Source organism: Spea bombifrons, chromosome 3, assembly GCF_027358695.1.
Source record: "Spea bombifrons isolate aSpeBom1 chromosome 3, aSpeBom1.2.pri, whole genome shotgun sequence".
Classification (NCBI taxonomy): domain Eukaryota; kingdom Metazoa; phylum Chordata; class Amphibia; order Anura; family Pelobatidae; genus Spea; species Spea bombifrons.
In genome coordinates, this window is record NC_071089.1 from 18,565,954 (window position 1) to 18,586,909 (window position 20,956).

Consider the following 20,956-nt stretch of genomic DNA (forward strand, 5'->3'; position numbering starts at 1 on the left):
ATACCATGTTCATATATGAGTGTGTATAGGAAATCAATAATAACTCAGACAGTCCACAAGGGCTACAAGCACACTAGGTTAATATTTGGCACATGGCTTTAGGTATTAGAATTTAGTAAATATTTTATCTCTAAACAATAAGAAAAGTAGAATGGCGTTTGTTCATATTATGTGCACTTTAAGAGGATCATAAAAAAAAGACTCATGAGAACATAGAGAGGTTCCTCAGTTGCACACACAAACATGATTATGATGATGATGGTATTTTACACAAAACAGATTTTAATTGGAGCAGCCCCCACTTTTGGGTGATTAGGCTCTACAGCAGCGGTGTATTTGCCTTTGGTGCTGTTCTAGGACTGACCTAGTGCCCCCTAACCAATATGCCCCCCCCCTGGCTTGTTATCTTCACTACAAGTTGCTGGATATGACACTTAAAGATATAACATCCAACAATCCAGTTCTCATTAGCTTTTCAGGTATCCTGCTAAGTCACATAACCCTCTGACACGGCGCAATCCAATGTAAGAGAGTGAGGGTAGCTGGCAAGCTGCACTAATGGTGGGAGAGACTGTGTATGTGCGTGTTAGTGTATAGTGTTGGATGAGTGTGTGTATATTTTGTTGTAAGGTGGTCGAGGGAATAGTGAATGTATGTATTTATGTATGATGTTAGTGTGCGCCAGCATATGGTTTTATAGTGTGTGTGTATATTAGTGTATGGTGTTAGCACTTTGTGTTAGTATTTGGTGTTGGCTTGTGTGTCAGCATATAGTGTGTGTTTTAGTCACTACCTGGACAAATAGTAAGAAACTGTAAAACCTCATCTACTATAATATGGAGTAGAATTATTTTTAAAACATTTACATATTTATGTCATATGGTTTAAATTGGATCTTCCAAATAAGCATTCCTGCCTCTTAATCTGTTTTTTAACTGGCTGATACATATACTGTTATAGGCTTATGATAATATATAGATTATAACTTCTTCATGGTTAATGTAATATAATTATCTATTAAGATTCAGTATACTCACCCTTTCATTTATAATGTTGTAAGTATATTAGTAGATATCAGGCGGCTATGAAGTGGTTAACTGTCTCCGTTTGCACTTTGTGCTTTGTTTTTGTATAAAGTACGTGTCACGTGCCACGATCTTACAGGTGGGTTTCATGGTAAACAACTCCGAGTGACATATTCAAGGTCTTGCAGGTGTCCATTCGTGGTAAACAACTTTGAGTGACATAGTCAAGGTCATACCATGTGGCGATGGCAACTTTTGGTTAAGACAAAGGGTATATAAGACATTGAAATCCCGAGTTTGGGGGGGTGGAATACTGCGCTTACTAAGAGACTGTATCCCACGGGTATGTTGCAACTTATTATATTTATTAGCATTATACTTATTTTTATATACTCTGCTTTATTGGATTCAAATTATTTGTTTGTATTATATATACATACTCAATAAAGATAGAGTTTGGTTTACAATTCTTAAGTCCCTTTATTTTATTATACCCTCAATTATTCATTACGAATAGAGGGACCTTATCATTTATTATTTCTTTGGTACCTGTATGATAAGTTCTGCTAAATCCTGAGAAATAAGACGTTAAAAATTGGGAATAAAGGTATGGACCGCATTATAATAACAGGCAGGCCTCCTTTCCCCAGAAATATGCTCGCAAAAACAGCCGCAGCAATAGGTTACTAGACAATGCAGCTTTGTGGCTCGCATACACCTCACATGGTTTATTGAATGTTTTAGGTTTTATTGTTGTTGTTGAAATTTAGCTGCCAGCCTATAACCTTTGATTAATTGTACCCAAGTGCATTTTGGCAGGTAGATTGTGTTCTAAGTGTTTTTGCAATTGTAAATGCGGCAATAAACAGAAAAAAAAACCCACAGAAAAAAACATGAAATACCAACAGTTTCGTAAAAAAAAAATTGTTGGATCCTCGATTCCAAACGGTAAATAAGTAGAACTGATCATTATTTTATTTGGTCTCCAGATTTATACGATTGGTATGAAACATAATGGTTAGTAGGAACTTTGAAAAAAAATTTGTTGTAGCCTGCGTTTTACAAGGCTGTTGTTTTTAACTATCTCATAGTATATGGAATGTTATTGCTTTGATTTTATTGCTACAACCCAGGCTAAGCCAGAAGCACTAACTGTATTACTGTGTCAAACCTTTATATCATGTTAAGCACCGCACGTCTGTTTAAAATTCTGCTAAAAAGCTAGGATAAACAACGTGTAGTAATCCAGCTGCTGTGTGCTGTAAATATGGCAGGATGAGGATAATGGGAGTTTTACACACACATCCTGAACTCTAGCCCAACCACCAGTTTGCTTCATTTGTTATTATTACTGGCCATCCATACCACCCAAATATCCCATTTTAGTTTTGTTTTTAGTCTACCAACACCCCATAAAACAAAAGTGCCTTTCTTTAGCCATTTGAGATGTAGAGAGGAATGGCCATCTAATGACCATTCGTGCTCAGTCTGTCAGGGGGGCGCTGACTTGCATTATGTGACCTAGTAGTAGTCGGATGGCAGCAGCTTGGCAAAAGACAGTGCAAGCTACAGTAAAGACTGGGTTCCGTTTGAGGTGAGGGGGAACCGTACAAGCTGCACTGATGGCGGGAGGAGAGACTAAGAGTGTGCGTGCAGTGTATGTATATAAGTTCATGGTGTTAGATCGAGTGTGTATGACTGTTGAAAGTAGTGTGTATGTGTGCTAGTGTATGGTGTTAGCAAAAGGGTTTGTGTTAGTATTTGGTGTTAGATTATGTGTGTACTGTATTAATGTGTGTGTTGGCATTTGGTGGCAGCATGTGTGTATGGTGTTAGCGTGTGTGTCAGTGTATGGTGCCGAGCATGACCTTAGGGTTATTGGTGCGAGGTAGTGGAGGGAGAGTCCTTAAAAGGACTGCAATTGTACACCGCTGATGCAGCGTGACATTTTGTTACCTTCATGCCAATAGTCATAAAATGTAAAAAATTGTTTTGATCTTGCTCTTTTAAAAATTAAGACGCAAGCAGAATTTTAAGAAAACGAGGTGTATCAATTAATGAGTCATGTGTCCATACCTGTGTAGTGTTGGAGAGGGCAGGAGAGTTTTCCACTTCACAGAGGACGTATGATCCCTGTATTGTCAAGTTTGACGATTATACAGGGATGCGGACTCTATTTGCGGACGGCTCATAATTAAGACAGAATGATCATTGTACTGTATGGGTGTGATAAATAAATACTCTGCATGGAACGTCTAAAGAGGTTTTATGTTTTTTGGCAGAAAAAAAATAAAATCCTTAAGCAGAAATAGTGTATCACAAAGTGGTTAGAAGCAAATGTTTCTGCAGAGTGGATATAAGTAGGATTTCAGTTTACAGTTGTTTAAAGATTCCTTTATTTTCTTAGCATTCTGTTAGCTCATGCACTCAATCCCCTTTTTTGTGTTTCTCAGCAAGCATTTCCCATGACAAATAATTTCCTTTTAAAAATAAGACATATGACTAGACGAAATACAAATAAATTCTAGGAAAAGGTAATTTTATGGGGGCAGGAAACGAAAAGTGTTAACTAAAGAGTCTTCTCTTTTATTAGAAACAACTCTTTCTTTCTGTTCCTGTAAACGTCTAATTATTCTGCGTGAATACTTATTTTATGGATTCGTGTCAGCAATTTATTCCTACTGCTTGGTACAATATGCACCCTTGGTGAACAGTTATACCTTGCCAAATAGTTTTCACAGTATTATTGGGTACAGTTAAAAAAAAAAAAAAAAAAAAAAATGAAAATTCCCAGCCGAAAAAAAAAACTAAACTTCAATTTCTCATGAATTCTTTAATCGGGTGCAAGTCATTATGTGCTTTGTTGATTCTTAAGTGCAAAGATAATTGCAGTGGGCAGCGTGAAAGTGGTTTGATTATTGCCTGTCAACTCTTGTGAATTCTAATAGGTCTAATTGCGTAGCATCAATTCATCATCTCAGCATCACTTCTTTTCATTATTAGCTCTTCTGAATTGTAATGTGCTCATAAAGAATTGTTGCCGTATATCAGTGCTGACATTCTACCTGGCCTATTGTCATATTTTTTTTGTCCCTACCTAATGTGGCTGTAGAAATTAAAAGTTTATAATGATGTGCCCTTTTCCTGAAACTCATTTAAATTTTGCCTTCCAGGTAGAACTGAATACATAGTAATAACCTTCGGTAGCTTAATTTGTTTTCCCCTCTCTTCTTCTAAGTCACTTGCTCTAAACATTCATAATAAACAGCACCTTTTGTACTTGATTAGAAATTGATACTTTTGTTAAATCCTTATTGTGTAAATTGGATCCATGACATATTGGGGCAGTTATAGTGCAGATGGATTTAATATAACAAAAAGAGAACATGACCACAGAGTTTTTTGTGCTAGAACAAGGCTGTTAAATAAATTGTAGACTCGTGACGTGTGCTATATTTTTTACATTTTTATTATTATTATTATTATTATATTTTAATAACATTGTATTATATTTATGTAAACCCCGAGGAAAAAATTATTTTCCTAATGTTTCACATGTCAATAGTCACATTTTGTTAATATGTTGTGCGACGAGAAATGTTAAAAACCCAAAATAGTAAACCCAATGGCAGTCCAATGGATTGTAGAACAGACTGCTTCAAAGCCTCTAGTCTATGGGGCATGCAACTTTATAGGTTTTATGGATTTCTTTCCATTAGCACTAATAAAAACAAGTAAGTCTTTAATTCCTAATTACCATCAGTAATGATGGATATATGCCCGTAAAAAGTACACTAGTGTTTCAGCAGTACAAATTATAATTACACATTTATTAAAAAAAATATACAGTCCTGTGAAAAATAAAGTACACCCTCATTGAACTGTATGGTTTTAGATAGCAGGACATAATCACTGGCGTAAATACAGGGATCACAGCTGCGACGGGGCCCAAGCCTATAGAGGGCTTGATGCGACACTTGTGTCCCTTCATTCCTGTCCCCTTATACCGTTTCAAAATTATTTAGAAAGAGCCCCTCCATACCGATTCAGGTCAGAAGGGCCCTCTCTAAACTATTTTGAACCGGCACGGGGAGACAGGAGCATATTGGGGTCATGTGACCCCTGCCGTGAAACCGAGGCTACTTGCACAGTGTGTGAGCAGCCAGATGGCAAGCTGCACAAACAGTGAGAGGTAAGCGGGGGAAGGATATATATATGTCAGAATGGATGTGTACTTGTCTGTGTGTGAGCATGGATGTATAATTTTGTGTGTGAGCATGGATGTGTAAGTGGGGTGAGATGGAGTGTGTGTTGGTGAGTATGAGTAAGTGTGTGTAGGTTGTATGTTTACATATGTTGTATGTTGAAAGTAGGGGGGAGCAAAGAAGGCAAAGACCAGTTATGTGAGGGCAATGATGGCACAGACTAGCTGTGGCCCTGAGGGAATTTTCGCACCAGGGCCCCATGGTTTCTAGTTAAACCCCTGGACATATTAACAATCATTTGTTACTTAGCAGGTCTAAAAATTAGGTAAATACAATCTCAGATGAACAACACATAACATAATTCACCGTATTATGATTTATTCAACAAAAATAAAGCCAAAATAGAGAACCATGTGTGAAAAACTAATTATACCTCATGATTCAATACCTTGTAGAACCACCATTAGCAGCAATAACTTGAAGTAATCGTCTTCTGTATTAAATATATCAGTCTCTCATACTGTTGTGGAGAAATTGTGGCCCACTCTTCTTTACAACTTTGCTTCAGTTCATTGAGGTTTGCAGGCATTTTTTTATGCACAGCTCTGTTACGGTCCTGCCACAGCATTTCAATCAGGTTGAGGTCTGGACTGGGCCATTGCAACACTTTTGATTCTTTTCTTTTATCAGTTCCAAACAAAACATACTTGATCAGACTGTTTCTTATTGCACTGTCATGAAGTTAAACATCCTAACTGAGGCCTGTACAGCCTGAAATGTACCTCTTGTTTTTTCGTAGTATCTTTGAGCATTGCACGGTCTGACCTTGGGCTAAATTTGCTGAGATGTCCACTCCTGTGAAGATTGGCAACTTGAATGTTTTCCACTTTTGAATAATCTTTCTCACTTTAAAATGATAGACTTTAAATTGTTTGGAAATGGCCTTATAACCCTTCTGAGATTGATAGACAGCAACAAATGCTTCTCTAAGATCATTGCTGAAGTCTCTCCTCCTTGACATCGTGTTAACACATACCTGAATGCTCCAGACCAGCAAACTGCTAAAACTTCGTATTTTATAGAGGTGGTCACACATGCTGATGATCAATTAATCAAGGGCATTTCATTAGCAGCACCTGTCTGCTACTTAGCATCTTAATTCCTATGGAAGCAGTAAGAGTGTACTTTTTCACACATGGCTTCTCCATTTTGGCTTTATTTATGTTGAATAAATCATGACACTGTGTAATATGTCACGTGTTGTTGTTCATCTGAGGTTGTATTTACCTAATTTTTAGACCTGCTAAGGAACAGATGATTGTTATTATGTAATGATATGTAAAACCATAGAATTCAAAAAGGGTGTACTTTTTTTCACACGACTTTTTGTGCATTATCATTTATATATCATCAAAAACATTCTGCTGCACTATTCAAGTGATGATTTACTGATATATTATTTTAACTTGCAAACATTTTCATGATTAATTAATACGGGTAAGACAAAAGATAACTATGACTTTTAAATCATTGCATTAGTGTTAAAATCATATTTGACCTTAATATGCCATTGGATTCTTCAATATGAACTTCAACAGTATTCAGAATAATAGGTTTCCAGTTGTGGAGGCTCCTCTAGCACAGGAAGGGTACATTACAACGCCTTCTGTTCCTAAGAATCAGAATTATAAAGTTGCTTTAGAACTTCATCGCCATTAAAACTTCAATTCATTTCTCTTTTTACTCAGAGGATAAAATGAAAGAGATTCTGTGATGGCTGTTGGTTGTTAAATTTATTCCGAGTATAACAGTATGATTAGGCAACCACAGCAAGCACAGATGTTTGTTTAATTGGCTTTTCTTTAAAAAACATTTCATGCTATGAACTTAAAAAGGTAACATTAGGTATCCAGCTTATTAATGGCAGTTTTATTTTATATTCCTACCACATGGCTTTTTTTCTGGAATTCTAGTGAATACTATCTTCAAGCTCAGGACCCTTTTCTTAGATCTGTCACAGGCTACTGTGAAAGTCTTCAGACACGTACATTGGTACCAGCTATACTGGCTGAAACATTTCTGTTAAATAGTAAAGCGATGAATGTACCGTATTTACTTACATGCCTCAATTAGGAGAACATTTTTAGCTTCAAGCAACCGAGAGTCAGCGAGGAAGCAGATGAAGGCTAGATTTGCAGTGATAAAGAACTAAATTGAGAATAATAGGACAGGTATGACATAAACTGGTAGGGGGCTCCCAAAATTAAATTTTACTTATAATAATTTACGAGTATTCTGCCTTTTTTGTTTCGGTATTTTAATGTGTACTACAGTCTTTTTACTAAGGAAATATAATTATCAATATTTATAAAGTGCCTTAAAAGGGCTTTTTTACTTCACCAAAACATCAGTTGTTTTTTTTCTAGTATGTTAAGCAAATACACCTTGGCAGGTCTGACATAGTGTTCTTTCCTCCGAAGATTTAGTTACATGCAGGTAACTTTTAGGAAGCCCTTTCAGTTTCTTTGATGACAATCAGTGCTGGCTTTTGTGTCACATGGCAATTAAGTGTTCCCAACAAAATTATGAAAGACATTTTCTTTAATATCCTTTAAATAGAGCTTAAGCTCACAGACTGATTGGAGTGAAGGGCCCGTTGCAACCCCCTATATTTTATTAGACCACTCTTTAACATCTTCACACCATATTAACATGGGGAAAAAACTTTAAAAAAAATTATTTTTATATACTTTACATTCTTTTACTGGTCGGTTATACTTAAAATTATTGCTTTTGACATCCATCTGTCAGTGCTGGTTAAATACAGATTTCTATTCTGGCTTCTGCGTGTGTGTTTGGATCCCAAACCAGGATGACTGTAGACATTACGGCTCCTGTAGGCCTTTGGCATTCAAGAACCTGAATAAAGTTTACCTAATATAGAAAAAAATAATTCATACACAGTGATGAAATATTGGAACTTGTTTCAATTAGGAGCATAGGGCAATAACTAATAAAATGTGGCCTAGCAGTCTCACGCTTGATAGAAGAAAAGTTGGAACAAAATGTGCTTAATTGGTCTAAATTAAATATTTTGTTGGGGTGGGTTTGTTATCACTGACTAGTATTTAGTAAACTTGTGCATTCAGGTTTTTACGAATTGCAAATTTAACGAAATTTGCCTATTTTGTCAATTCATATATATCACCAAAAACAAGACCATACCTCTACAATTTAAAATGCCCCCAATTTCCATTACACATTTTTTTTCTTTTTGGCCCATTTGCACATGTTTAGTATGTGGCTAAATATTTCATCAAAATATTTTCTACTGTATGTGTTATAAAACAGAAATGAAGCAAATTCATTTTAAAATAGAGTAGGAGGTATATTCATAAAAGTAGCACATCCGGGCACACTGAATTGTAAGTTCTTTGGTCAGGTCTGGTTATCCTGTCACAGGAGGTCATCATTTATAGGTGAGAAAAGCAACAGACGCTGGTTAATTGTTTCTATGTCATTTTGTTTTACTTTGAGAACTGGAAAGTTCTATATAACTTCCATTTTACGCTGAAATTAAAGATACGGCAGGAATGTGACACAGCGGCAGGATCTGTGTGGGATTCTCTATTATTTATACACCGAGATAATGGCTGTTCAAACATTTATCAGTTGTGATAACTATAGTTTGGCTTATAAATGCACTTTTGTACGGTTGCAGATACCAGTTCCAATTCCAGACTGCTGATAACCGCAGTGTTTAGTAAAAAATGACATAGGGTGTAAATGAGTGAGTTGACTTTTGGTGATATTAAAAATACTTAAGGCATTATGGGATAATAGAATGTTAAAAGGTGCTGAGGTCTTTTAAACAAACCCACTGGTATTCCATACAGTAATGCTTATGTTAACAGTTACGTTAAATGTTGTGTGGTTATGATTTCATTATCTGCTTCATTTATCCAATTTCCCAGCTGACTGATTCGACCCATTCACAAACAGCGTTTAGAAATACTTTAAGTGAGGTACACTTGTATATAGCACCAGGTATAACTGCTCTATTATCCATATTACTTGATTTTTTTTAACCCAGTGATGCCCGTGAAGACAGAGAGTAAAGCTTTCAGTCTAATCTTCAGGACTGAGTATAAGATGGGAAACTTCCTGAATGAGCTGGCTCTGTTAGTCTTGAAGTATTAACCCTTTAATTACTCATCATGTAGATTCTATTCAGTGACCAAATGTCTCTAGTACTGGTGTTCTTGGAAACCTTGACTGTGAGTATTTAAAGATACCTTTCACTATGTCACTTGCATTCAGCAAATGCATACCTGGGAACTTCTGGGCTCCAGCTACCCGGAGCCTTCCCTTGTGGGACACGGCCAGGACTGCACACTGACGTCGGTGGGCGGTCCCACTGACGGCAGCGGGAAACACCCCCATTTAAAAGAAAAAATGGGCGGGGAGCGGGGCGTGTCAAGACCCCGCTCCCACGACCCAGAGGTTTCTGGTCTTGACCCCGAACATATGTCTAACAAAAGCAAAAAATGTGAGTCTTAGATATGATCGCAGTGGAGTGTAATAGGAAGGAATCCACTCGAGACTGTGTGACCCTAGGAATCTCCCCTAGTCCCTAATATTGGGTCAAAACAGGTATCCATAGCAGTGTGTTAACTGGTGCAATTCACCATATTTTTATATGTTATATTTGTGAAACTAATATTTTACCCACGTAAAAATTCTTCTACTTGGATTGTTTTTGTAAGATTTGAAAAAGGTTGTTGTTCTCACAGACAGGACAGTAGATTTTAACCATGACTGTCACGACTGTGGAAATAAATTCAGGAGAGGAGACTGTGTTTGCACTACAGACTTTTTTGTGATAGAAAGTACAACTACATCAGATGTCATCTGGTTTTTCTTTCCTTCTTACATCTCCTAATCAATACCCCAAACAAGTATTCCTACAGAAACCGCTCTCTTTTTAAACATAGTCTCAGCAGCTAGTTCTTTCTCAAACAGGAAAACTTTCTCCTGCACCTATATCTGTCTTCCAGCAAACTCTCTGATTTCCCAATCCTCTTTTTTGACTCCTCTCCATACCTTTCTAATACAGTCAGGGTACATCATTAAGCTTGTTTAAGCAGAAGACTTGCCAGGACTTTCTTCACAATTAATATTATGATATGTTTGTTATATTTGTAACCTTAACATAATAGTAATCAGACCACTAAAATCCATTTTCAAGTAAAATCCATTTTCAAGTATATATATATATATACTCCATCGTTCTAGCATGACTTCTTCTTTCAGTAGAAAATGTTATATTCATTCAATTTGTTAATTAACTAAACTGAACTGAATGCAAGGGCTGTAGGAGAGAGTGTTAAATATAACAGACATTAAAAGTAAAAGAGAGGCATGACATACGTTTTACCAAATAAGAATAATCAGTCAGAAAATGTTACATAACCCAGTATAGGCAGTATAGGCATTCCTTGGCTATCAATCATAGACAGACAGACGCAAGTAACAGGTAAACCTTTTATAAGTAAAAAAAAAAAAACAGAAAAAACATAAAACTTAGAACATTGTGGGAAGATGATAGTTTATGAAGTAATAGCAATGTAATACGGATACAGTCTCTGCGCGATTCATAGGAAGCCGTCAGTAAACGTAACGCATTATCACCAAGTAACCTTGGTTCTTCCGGAACGCTTTGTCTAGCTCGTCAGTGCAATATACACTATAAAGTTATAGCTGAATTAGTAGAAATGTCTCACTTTTATAAGTATATTCATTTAACATTTTTATTGTATTTATATTGCTATCGCGCTCTTTGTTTACAGAGCTCGACAGGCTTCCTTTGTCTGGATTTTATCTGATTCGTGTAGTAAATAAGTCTCTTTGATAGCTTTGATAGCGCTTAGTCAGTGGATGATTAAACCATCAAGCAGAAATTTCATAAATGTTTTGTTCCAGGTAAATGTGATGATTTAATTCAATAATTCATCAGTTTTTAGAAGGCCAAATCTAGGTTACTTATGAGACTCCATATTCATTATTAATTAGGTTGTGTAAGTAGCCTGCCAATTTCAGAAGGCACAATTCCTGTTGGTTTCAGTAGAATACAGCCTTAAACTCCTGAGTTTAAATATTACATGGTGGTAGATAAATGGAACAGCCTCCCATCAGAAGTACCATAGTAGAGGCTAATACAGTGAGAGAATTTGAACATGCATGGAAAAGGCATAACACCATCCCAAATCTAAGACAAGACCAAGGAATGATTAAGATCTAAATTTCTACATCAGGAAAAATGAGCATACTAGATTGGCCGAATAGTCCTTAACTGCCCTCAAGTTTTATGTTTCTGTGTAAGTGTCATACTGAGTTCAGCTTAACCTCTAAAACCCTTCATGATGTTCTATGGTGTCATGAACAAATGTAGCCAGAAACCATTATTGACGGCATAGAACATCATGAATAAAGTTGCTGGTGCAGTCCTTGGTAACCATCTTTCACCCTCCCCAAGGCAGAAGTCTACCACAATGACGTCATGATCCATTCATGTATAGTGAGTGCTGCTGGTCAGTTAGAGACTGGTAAGCAGCCTCAGAAAAGTGAAAATAAAATATTTTAAATATTTAATAATATTTTAAATAATGACAAGGTGGTTGCCTATTACCATGCTATAAAAAACTGGGAGGGCTGACACACCGAAACGCTGTCTGGTCCCTGCTGTGTAATTTCACAGAAAAAATTATTTTGATGGCCAAAGAACCATTTGGCCCATCTAGTCTGCAGATTTTAGTGCCGTAAAGAACAAATTGTCATGCTTATGGTCCACTTACCTGTTGTAGTAGATGTTGTTGGGTCTGTTGTAGGTAGGACCATCACTACTGTAACAGATTACATATGCAACCATTGTGAAACAGACCTTCATGGTTTATAGATGGCATGGCATGTATCTGAAACACTGTCCTTTTTGTTGCCAGCCTTTTACGTAAAAACCCCTGCTCGGTTGTTTTGATGCCATTGTGGTTAATTCTAAGTGTTCCGGATATATTGGTGTTAGTTTGCGAGCCTCGCTGGTTTACCTACATATGAAACCCCCGCTTCGTCATGTCAGTAATAAACATTTGATGCCCTTCTTGGTATATTTCATTACATAAGTAATATTATAATAAGGTTGTCAATTTCACTTAAGTACCAGCCATGTTATTCTTTTTATTGGGTGATATGATAAAGGCAATTTTTTTCATATGCGTTGAAATTTTGCTCATAAAACATCCTAAAAACTGAAATGATACTTTTAATAAAGTTTTTTTTTCTATTGTCAACATTTTATTGCCACCTTCTGTTTTTTTTTTTGTTAGATATCTTTTAATTGCATTCACGCGATTAGTATGTAAGTGAAACAAACCCTGCTGTTTGTAGCTAATATAAAAGTCCCAGCATGGGTTCTTAGTAGTCTATTAATTAGCGCTGCTAAGTTTAAGGTTACAATTTTAATCTTACTTGCGTGTTGACAATACATTTGATCTTTTTGTTCTTTTGTTGCCAGGAGCTGGAATTTCAACAACAAATAATTTGTTCAATGAGAACAATACTGTTGAATGTGTCTGTTAACTTTGCAAATGCTTTTTTTTTTTTTCTTGCTACTTTATGTATTATTTAAAGAATTTTGCCACAGTGCAGGGAACATATACCATTCCTAATAGGAGAACCAACTATACCATGAATATTCTAGTTCTAGAAGGGCAAAGTGTCCACCCAATACACAGTCCGCGCTAGAAGAATTGACACGTTGTACATTATGCTCTTCTTGTAGGGATGATTGACTGTTGAAATGCAATTACTAAATAATATTGAAATTGAGAAGCTCATGTTGCCCAGAAAAAAAAAATGCTTAGACATCCAAATATATTTTCATTTGGTTATTTTATGCCATCCGGCTACCATTTAGTCTCACCCTGATGGATGCTTATATTACTGTCTAAATGATGCTTTATAAGTACAAATTAACTTTGGACTGCTTTGTGTTGTCATATCGCGTTCTTTTCTAATTCAATTGACAATAGCCTGACAACTGACTTTTAAATTCATTCTTTGCGGATTATGAGTGACAGCACGGAGAATTATCATGCATGCCAGGTGAAGTGATTATGTTTGTGAATATGTGAACTCAGTGAACCAAGGAAATGTGTAAACAAATTTATTCTTGGACCGCTATCTTATTAACACTTTCAATGTGACGTTTACTGTAAGCTATAAACCATTTATACTAGCTCATATATTTTGCGCGTCCCACATGTTTTAATCAAGACCATGAGCAATATAAAGTAATTGCCGTCTAGGTCAATGCAATCTTCGTTCTTGAACTAAAAAAAAAATCAAAGGCTTTTTAAATATTTACTAGGTATTTCCTAGGGATGTGCCTTATATAACCTCTTCCAAAACATTAGAAGAACTGCCTTCTTTATCATGTTTATGAGGAATTCTCATTGAAGTGTGAGGCTTCCGCATTTCTGTTTTAATATTGAACATCCCCGATCAAGGTTGATAAATAAATAAAGTGCCTGCATGCTGGCAGCTGATCTACTGCTAGATCGGGTTGCCAGCATGCAAGAACAATTGTGTGTTTCCCTACCAACATACAGGGATTACACACTCTGTCCTCAACCTGTTAGATCCCCTTCCCATCATTAAATAATAAATATTGCTTGGAGGTAAGCATTACACGTTGAGTTTTAATTTGTAAGGTAGAAAAAGGTAGAAAAACTACAAAAAAAGTGTTTGTTTTATCCAACACGTTTATATTGCTGGTTAGAACAACAAATTTTACTTCACCCATTCTAAGCTTTTCACTAGAATACTTTAGGTAGTGATAGAATGAACATAGTATTAAGTATGCCATTCCTTACACCAATAACCAAATGTATTTTTTCCCCATAACCGTCTATATGTTAGCTATGTACATTTTTGAAAAACAAAACAAAAACAAAGGGTGCTTCAGGGACCTCAGTCTGCAAATATAGCTTCACACAAGTAATGCATTATTAAAATCAAATCTACCCCATTTCAAAGACAATGATTGAAGATAAATTAAGCTAGACATCTACTGTGCATAAACTAATATAATTTTATCGAGGAAATTCTAGTGTTCATTTTCTAGCAGTTGAGACGTTTTATTTAACGGTTTGCTCATTTCATCTTTCTTTGTGATGTAAAAGAACAGACAATGAATTATCAACAGAAAATGTGTAAGATATTTCTAAAGCTGTAATCTCGTTTTGCAGCTCTTAGCTTCTTACACAGAGGCTAGAAATAGCCTTGATGACATTTTTCCTCCAGAGTGAACATTTACAGCCAAATCATGCCACCATGTCCACTGCAAAATAAAAAAAAAAATGCATTTTGAAATTGGGAATAATTTAAACGCAAACATGGATTTATTTTTCTTACTGAAACTGAACATTTCATTCCATATGGTAAAAAGGGAAAATCATAATTTTTTTTTATTTTTTTACAAAAACTCTAAAAGGCTAAGCTCTAACATTTTAAGTATCTGAAATAAGTTGTTATTGTGCAATAATTGTAAATTAGGTAACATTAATTATTCATGCTATTAATCCAATGAAACAATTAACAATGGAGCCAGCATGATTAGGCCAGTTATTCTTATTCCTAGCAGCATTATGAGAGGTAAAGCTTTTTGTTTAAAGGTGCTGTTCCACATAGATATATTTTTCTCAACATTTCTATATTGTTATATTAGTATGTACTAATATGAAATACACCCTAAATAATCTTATTCTTTTTAAAAAAAAAACTAACATACTAGTTTGTTGTGTTTTCTTGTTGAAAACATTTCATTGTTAAGCCTGACATCACAGAACAGGCGCTATCTTTAAGCTCTTCTCATAACTCTCATCACACCTATTGCACAGGACACCTTACTCCATCACACTCACTGGCCATCACTGTAAATGTGGATCTGCAAAGCTTTACATGAAATGGCAGGTGGGAGAGGCCTTAGGCAGTCAGGCTGCGGTGATATAATTCACAGGGGAGGCCGTTGGAGGAATGACAGGTCTCTATTTCTAGGCAAATGTAGTATTTGAATAAAAAGAAACAGGGATCACTGAAGGGAAAAACAAAACGTCAGCTTTCTTTCACTTCTCTTAACATGATGCATAACGTATCTAGGGATATTTAAAGAGGCCCCCTATGTGAAACAGCTCCATATATGCATACATCAATATATAATATTATAAAAATATTACGTTATTAAAATTATAACAAAATATAATTATTTATAGCACCTTCTCCATTATTTAGAGATGGACAGGAAGGCTGGAGCACAGAAGAGCTAGATCAGGGTTCTGCTCATAGGACATGCTGACTCACCTCATTTTAAACACAAATCTGATTTTTGAAAGCAGATAAGAACTACTTAGCCCATCTGACCAGCCCATTTCTTTCTGATATACGCACTCAAACCTTATTGACATCATGGGTCTTGTCTTAGATTCATGCCTATCCCATCCATGTTTAATTTCCTCACTGTATAGGCCTCCACCACTTGTTGTGGGAACCTATTCCATTTATCTACCAACCTCACTCATAGTAAAGTAAAACATGCTTGCATTACATCTCAGCCTCTGAGTCAGTGACCTGGTATCTAACCTCATGCTCTGCCAAAAGAGCTTAGGAGCAAGCACTTACACTGCTTACGGATCCAACTCTGCTTGCTGTTCCGTATAAATCAACCATCTTTCCTACATCTTGGTCACATTGTCTTCATATTATCATTGACTTCACATTCTCCATCATTTCTTGTAGTCAATAACATTGTTCAGATTTGCCCCTTTCTTACTCAGGTCACCACCAAAATGCTAATGCATCCTAATGATTCCTTCCCTTTTTCAAACTTTCTCCAATGCAATTTGCATCAACTCATCAGTTTCCATTGTGTAAATACAATATTAATTTATATTGTGTTACCGGTTTTCTTTTTATTTATTGTCCTTGGAGTTTGATAATATCCTGAGACAAATAACCCAAATTTCTTCTTGTTTTAATTTTATTAGATTATATTGAAATAATTCTGCAAATATTAATAATAAAAGTCATTTTTTTGAATGGTCATAAAAAAGGAAGTCATGTTGGGAGTATGAGGTTGAAAACTCAAAGTCCTCCTCTATGGTATGGATTTTGGTCCTCATGAGCATCCATATGGATGCTTGGAAGGACTTCTGTTGCAGGTAAGCGTGGCTGAACCGGGGGTTGGGCTCGCCTCTATGATTCTGTAGATAACATCATTTCATTGTTAAAGAATATTCAGACTAAACTTTAACATACTGTACAAAACCCGTTGAGTTATAAATATGGTATTTTTATGCCAATTACTGCCAATTAAATCTAAATTATACACATTTTCCCCCCCTAGATGTAATACACACCGTGGGGCCTATTGCAAGAGGACAGCTAAATGAGACTCACAAAGCGGACCTCGCAAGCTGCTACCAGTCTTCACTCAAACTGGCAAAAGAGCATCAAATTAGAACAATAGTAAGTACTTACATACAAACTGTCGTGGCAATTGTAAAGACTGTATTTCTAACTTGGTTTTTGTTCTCAACTTTTGTGCTTGTAATTATCTTGTCAAATTCAATTAACTATAGTATCACCTAATTAAAATTACTTCTATTAATATTCACACTTTGCCTTCAGCTGTCAAAATCATCTCTGTATTTATACGTGGAAAATGCAAAACTAATATTAATGTAAATGTGGGCTGAAGCTTTATAATGCACTCCAACCGTTTTGTTGATCAGAGGCCTGGTTGCATCAAAGATGGCAGTTCTCCTGGAACATAGTCAAAGAGCGGAATGAAAGCACTGACCTGACACCTCACTCATATATGACGGTGCCAGGCTTGACTATCATACTGCTGTCTGTCCCATCCAGTAACCCTGTTATTAGGACAGCCAGCAACTGCTCACACACAGTGGCCAAAAGGGCCAGGGAAGAACCATAGATTGGAAGCTTGTCTGAGCAAGTCAGATTGTTATGTTATATACTACTTGTTATGTCCTGTCTATCCTTTTTACAGCACTACATAATATGATGGATCTATATAAAACAATAAATAATAATAATAATAATAATGTGAGCAGAGCATGTTATAATGTCACAGTCCTCTTGCGATGTGAGCAGTGCATGATGTCATTTGGGACAGAACTGTGCATTATGACACATGCTGTTAGGTGTTCTGGTGAAAGCTACCAAAATGTAATGAAATGTTCACATGAGCAGATAAATAACTAAATTGTTCACACTTAATTTACAATATAACACGAAAGAATCCAACCACACTCTTCACAAATAACATAATGTTATAAATATTGTGGCATGTATAAGGATCTAATCCTCAAAACAGGGAAACTCCTGTAAATTTGTATACGTAGTAAAAAACAAGAGTTCTACACTAGCCCTTATATAAAATATATCATTTTATTGTACAAAAGTGTAAGAAAATATATAGGGCCAATACAAACTTCAAATAATTGGATCACATATAAATGTATGTGCGTCAAAAATAGGCAGAGTCACTTAGATGCAAACAAAGGTAAAACATTTAATACGAACAAAAATAAAAGAAGAATATAAAAAGAAGATAACAAAAATAATACGAAACAAGTCTTACAAAACCTTGGAAAGGAATTTAGTTGATGGCATCTGTCCTATGCATTCCTGAGGATGGAGGGAGGGAGTGTTGGGACAAGAAGAGTCTGTGGATGGCAAGTACATCTCTCCTCTACCTCTCCTCCCATGCCTCTCTTACACCAAGCTTATATACCATTTGAAAATGATGTCAGTCTATTGGTCTTCACCTAATTAGGTGTTCAAACATGTTCACTTAGGTCTTACACGCCCAAACCCTATTTTAGGTGGTCGCTGTACGTATATTGTAATGCCCTTTTAGAGTTACAACTATACCATGCATTAGCAAGCTACTATCCTATCTATAGACTGCATGTTCAGCAAATCCTTCATTCTATATTTAAGGTCAAGGAAACCTTGAAACATATTAATATATCTTAATTATCATTTATTTATGCCCAATAATTACATATATTTGACTATTGCCTATACTAATAATTATATATGGTCCATTTCTTAATTGAGGTTAGAAAATGTATTAGAATATTTTACAAAAAGTTAATACATAAAAAACATACAAAGCATTAAATTATATAGACAACAGAGGTTTGTAAGGAAGATAATCAGAGCATATAGAGGAAATATGGTTATGTTACATAAAGTGTCTCGAGTGCATGTAAACCATAGTAAAAATATTAAGGTGCTAAGTTATTCAAGTATAATTATATCTTGCTCTATATAGAGTGCACCTATCCATTTTATGACCATCAAAAAATATATGTATGGTAAATAGCGCTCACTATGAAGTTGACAAGTTGACAAGTATATAAGGCACTACAGACATCAGCAATAAATATCTAGGGAATTCCGATCATCAGAATAATGTCCTAAGAGCAATATGCTCCTTACCCATATTGTCCTCCACTTCCCCAACGCCGTTTCGGTTCTCCTTTTTCAAGGGGATTGCTGATTAGGTGTTCTGTTATCTGTTAGGTGTTCTGGTGAAAGCTACCAAAATGTAATGAAATGTTCACATGAGCAGATAAATAACTAAATTGTTCACACTTAATTTACAATATGTAGCGACTGCAGTAAAAATACCCTGTCCTGTTACATTTGCTATGTACCATGATTACCTCCTCTTGCATTATCATGGGCAGTAGGTATATTACCTTAAGGATAATCCCTTATATTTGTTCATCAAACACAGGATCAGATGGTGCTCGATATTGTGCTAAATGTTGGTACTCTTTGCGGAAAGTCCAGTGGACAAAGGATATTACTTTTTATTTCCAAACAGGAGAACGTACCATCCATCTGTATCGGCGACTGCATCATATATCACTGTCAGTGCCTGTTATTGATTGAGTCACCTATGCTCAGGCACTGATTTCCTTACTATCTAGTTTCGTGTGGAGCCCAAAATCAGACCTAGAGATTTTCTTCTTGATAGATTTAACCCTTGAGTCAGTAGTTTAAACAAATTGAGCATTGCTTGATCTGTAAGCATGTTATATTTTCCTGATTTTTTAAATTTTTTATATGAGCCTGCCACCACAAATGGCAAATCTTCTATGCCTTATATTTAACATCATCTATACCTTTTGTTAATTTGTATTAATTAGGGTATGATGTCAGATCAGTATGGCTAAGCATTGCATTTGCTAGTTCATGGACTGGGGAAATTAAATCTTTCTCTCCAGCAACTCAGCCGGTAAGTTTTAGTGTTCCATTATCTGTGTCTCAGCAGGCTTTTTGAGCTAGCCTCTGAATAGTTAATAAGGTCCAAATACTGTTACCAGGTATCTAGGCCTCAAACGTGTGGCCCCTTTTTATCTGGCCAGGTACTCGGATCATAATGTGGATGTTCCCAGAGAAACACAGAAGTGATTATGCTTTTTCGCACACACTGCTTAGTGTTGCCATAGTAATGATTCCCAACTCGAAATTCTTAAATGCTGCTTTGCTATAACGGTTTAGTTTCTGTCCGCAGCTCACAACAATCAATAGGCTGATTTTTTTCTTGGAAAAAAACCCTTTTCTTTTAGTAGTCACAGAGCTCAATACTTCATTCATGGCATGTTGAAGCACTATAATTTCCAAGCTTATTTTGCTACCTGTTTTTTTTAATGTGTATCCATTAGCTCTTTAGTAAACACATAGATGCTTTTTAGCATTAAAAAACACAATACAAGTGAATCATTACCAAAACACTTATTTTAAATATCTGTGTTGCTTATTTCGTAGAAGTGCACATCATTTCATTTATGTAGCCCATTTTGTGCTTATTTTGAATCTCTTTTTTACTGAAGTGGTCATTGTAGGAATTGGTCCTTACGATAAATTATTTGTAAGTGTTCTTCCCTTGACAGATATGCAGTATGTGACATGTAGGTAGTGTGACAAGTAGAGCAACTGCAAAACTAATTCATTATAACTTGCCAGGTTTAATCCAGTGTCTGCGAGTAAACTACAGCTTCTCCGAGTTCTCCAGGTTGATTTCTTAAATCGGTGGGCAGAGCAGTAGGGTTCCTTCTCCCTGCATACTTCCCATAACTTCCCCTATAACAGTCATAGCCCTTCTTGCCTTCTGCAAGGGGGACCGTCAGCCTTGGGAACTCCAAGGTGTACCCAAAACAAGCATTGCGTATGCACATCCAACAAAGATTTCTATTGTTTGGACAGCCACTGGGACACGAGTCCCTGTCTGTAAACTGTCCTGACCAAATGAAAACAGCCAACAACTATAGTGCTATCGTTCTGGATGCAATATGTGGTGGATAGTAATGGATTGTCAGCCTTTTTCTTAGTAGGCTGACCAAAAATACTAGCCTATAACAGGCTGTTTGTATATATAACCCCTTAAAAAAAGGACTGCCGTGTATGCCAGTAGTCCCCAACCCGGTGATTGAGTCACACTAATCGGACTGGATTCACAATGACCCGTTCCTAAAGGAGGTTTATAAAAGCTAAACTGTTTGAAGGCTGGTTTGGAACCACTGTTGTGGCCAATGATCACTAGGACAAATAGCCAGTGGAAATGTATTTTTGTAT

General features: G+C 36.1%; 1 protein-coding gene across 1 annotated transcript in view; it reads left to right on the forward strand.

The window, feature by feature from the left end:
* The window catches only part of MACROD2 (mono-ADP ribosylhydrolase 2), a 773,797-nt gene that overhangs the window by 510,709 nt on the left and 242,132 nt on the right, over positions 1 to 20,956 (forward strand). The window contains exon 6 of the mRNA XM_053461358.1: positions 16,686 to 16,807. Coding sequence (XP_053317333.1) covers positions 16,686 to 16,807 — 122 coding nt within the window. The remainder of the gene's footprint in view (positions 1 to 16,685; positions 16,808 to 20,956) is intronic.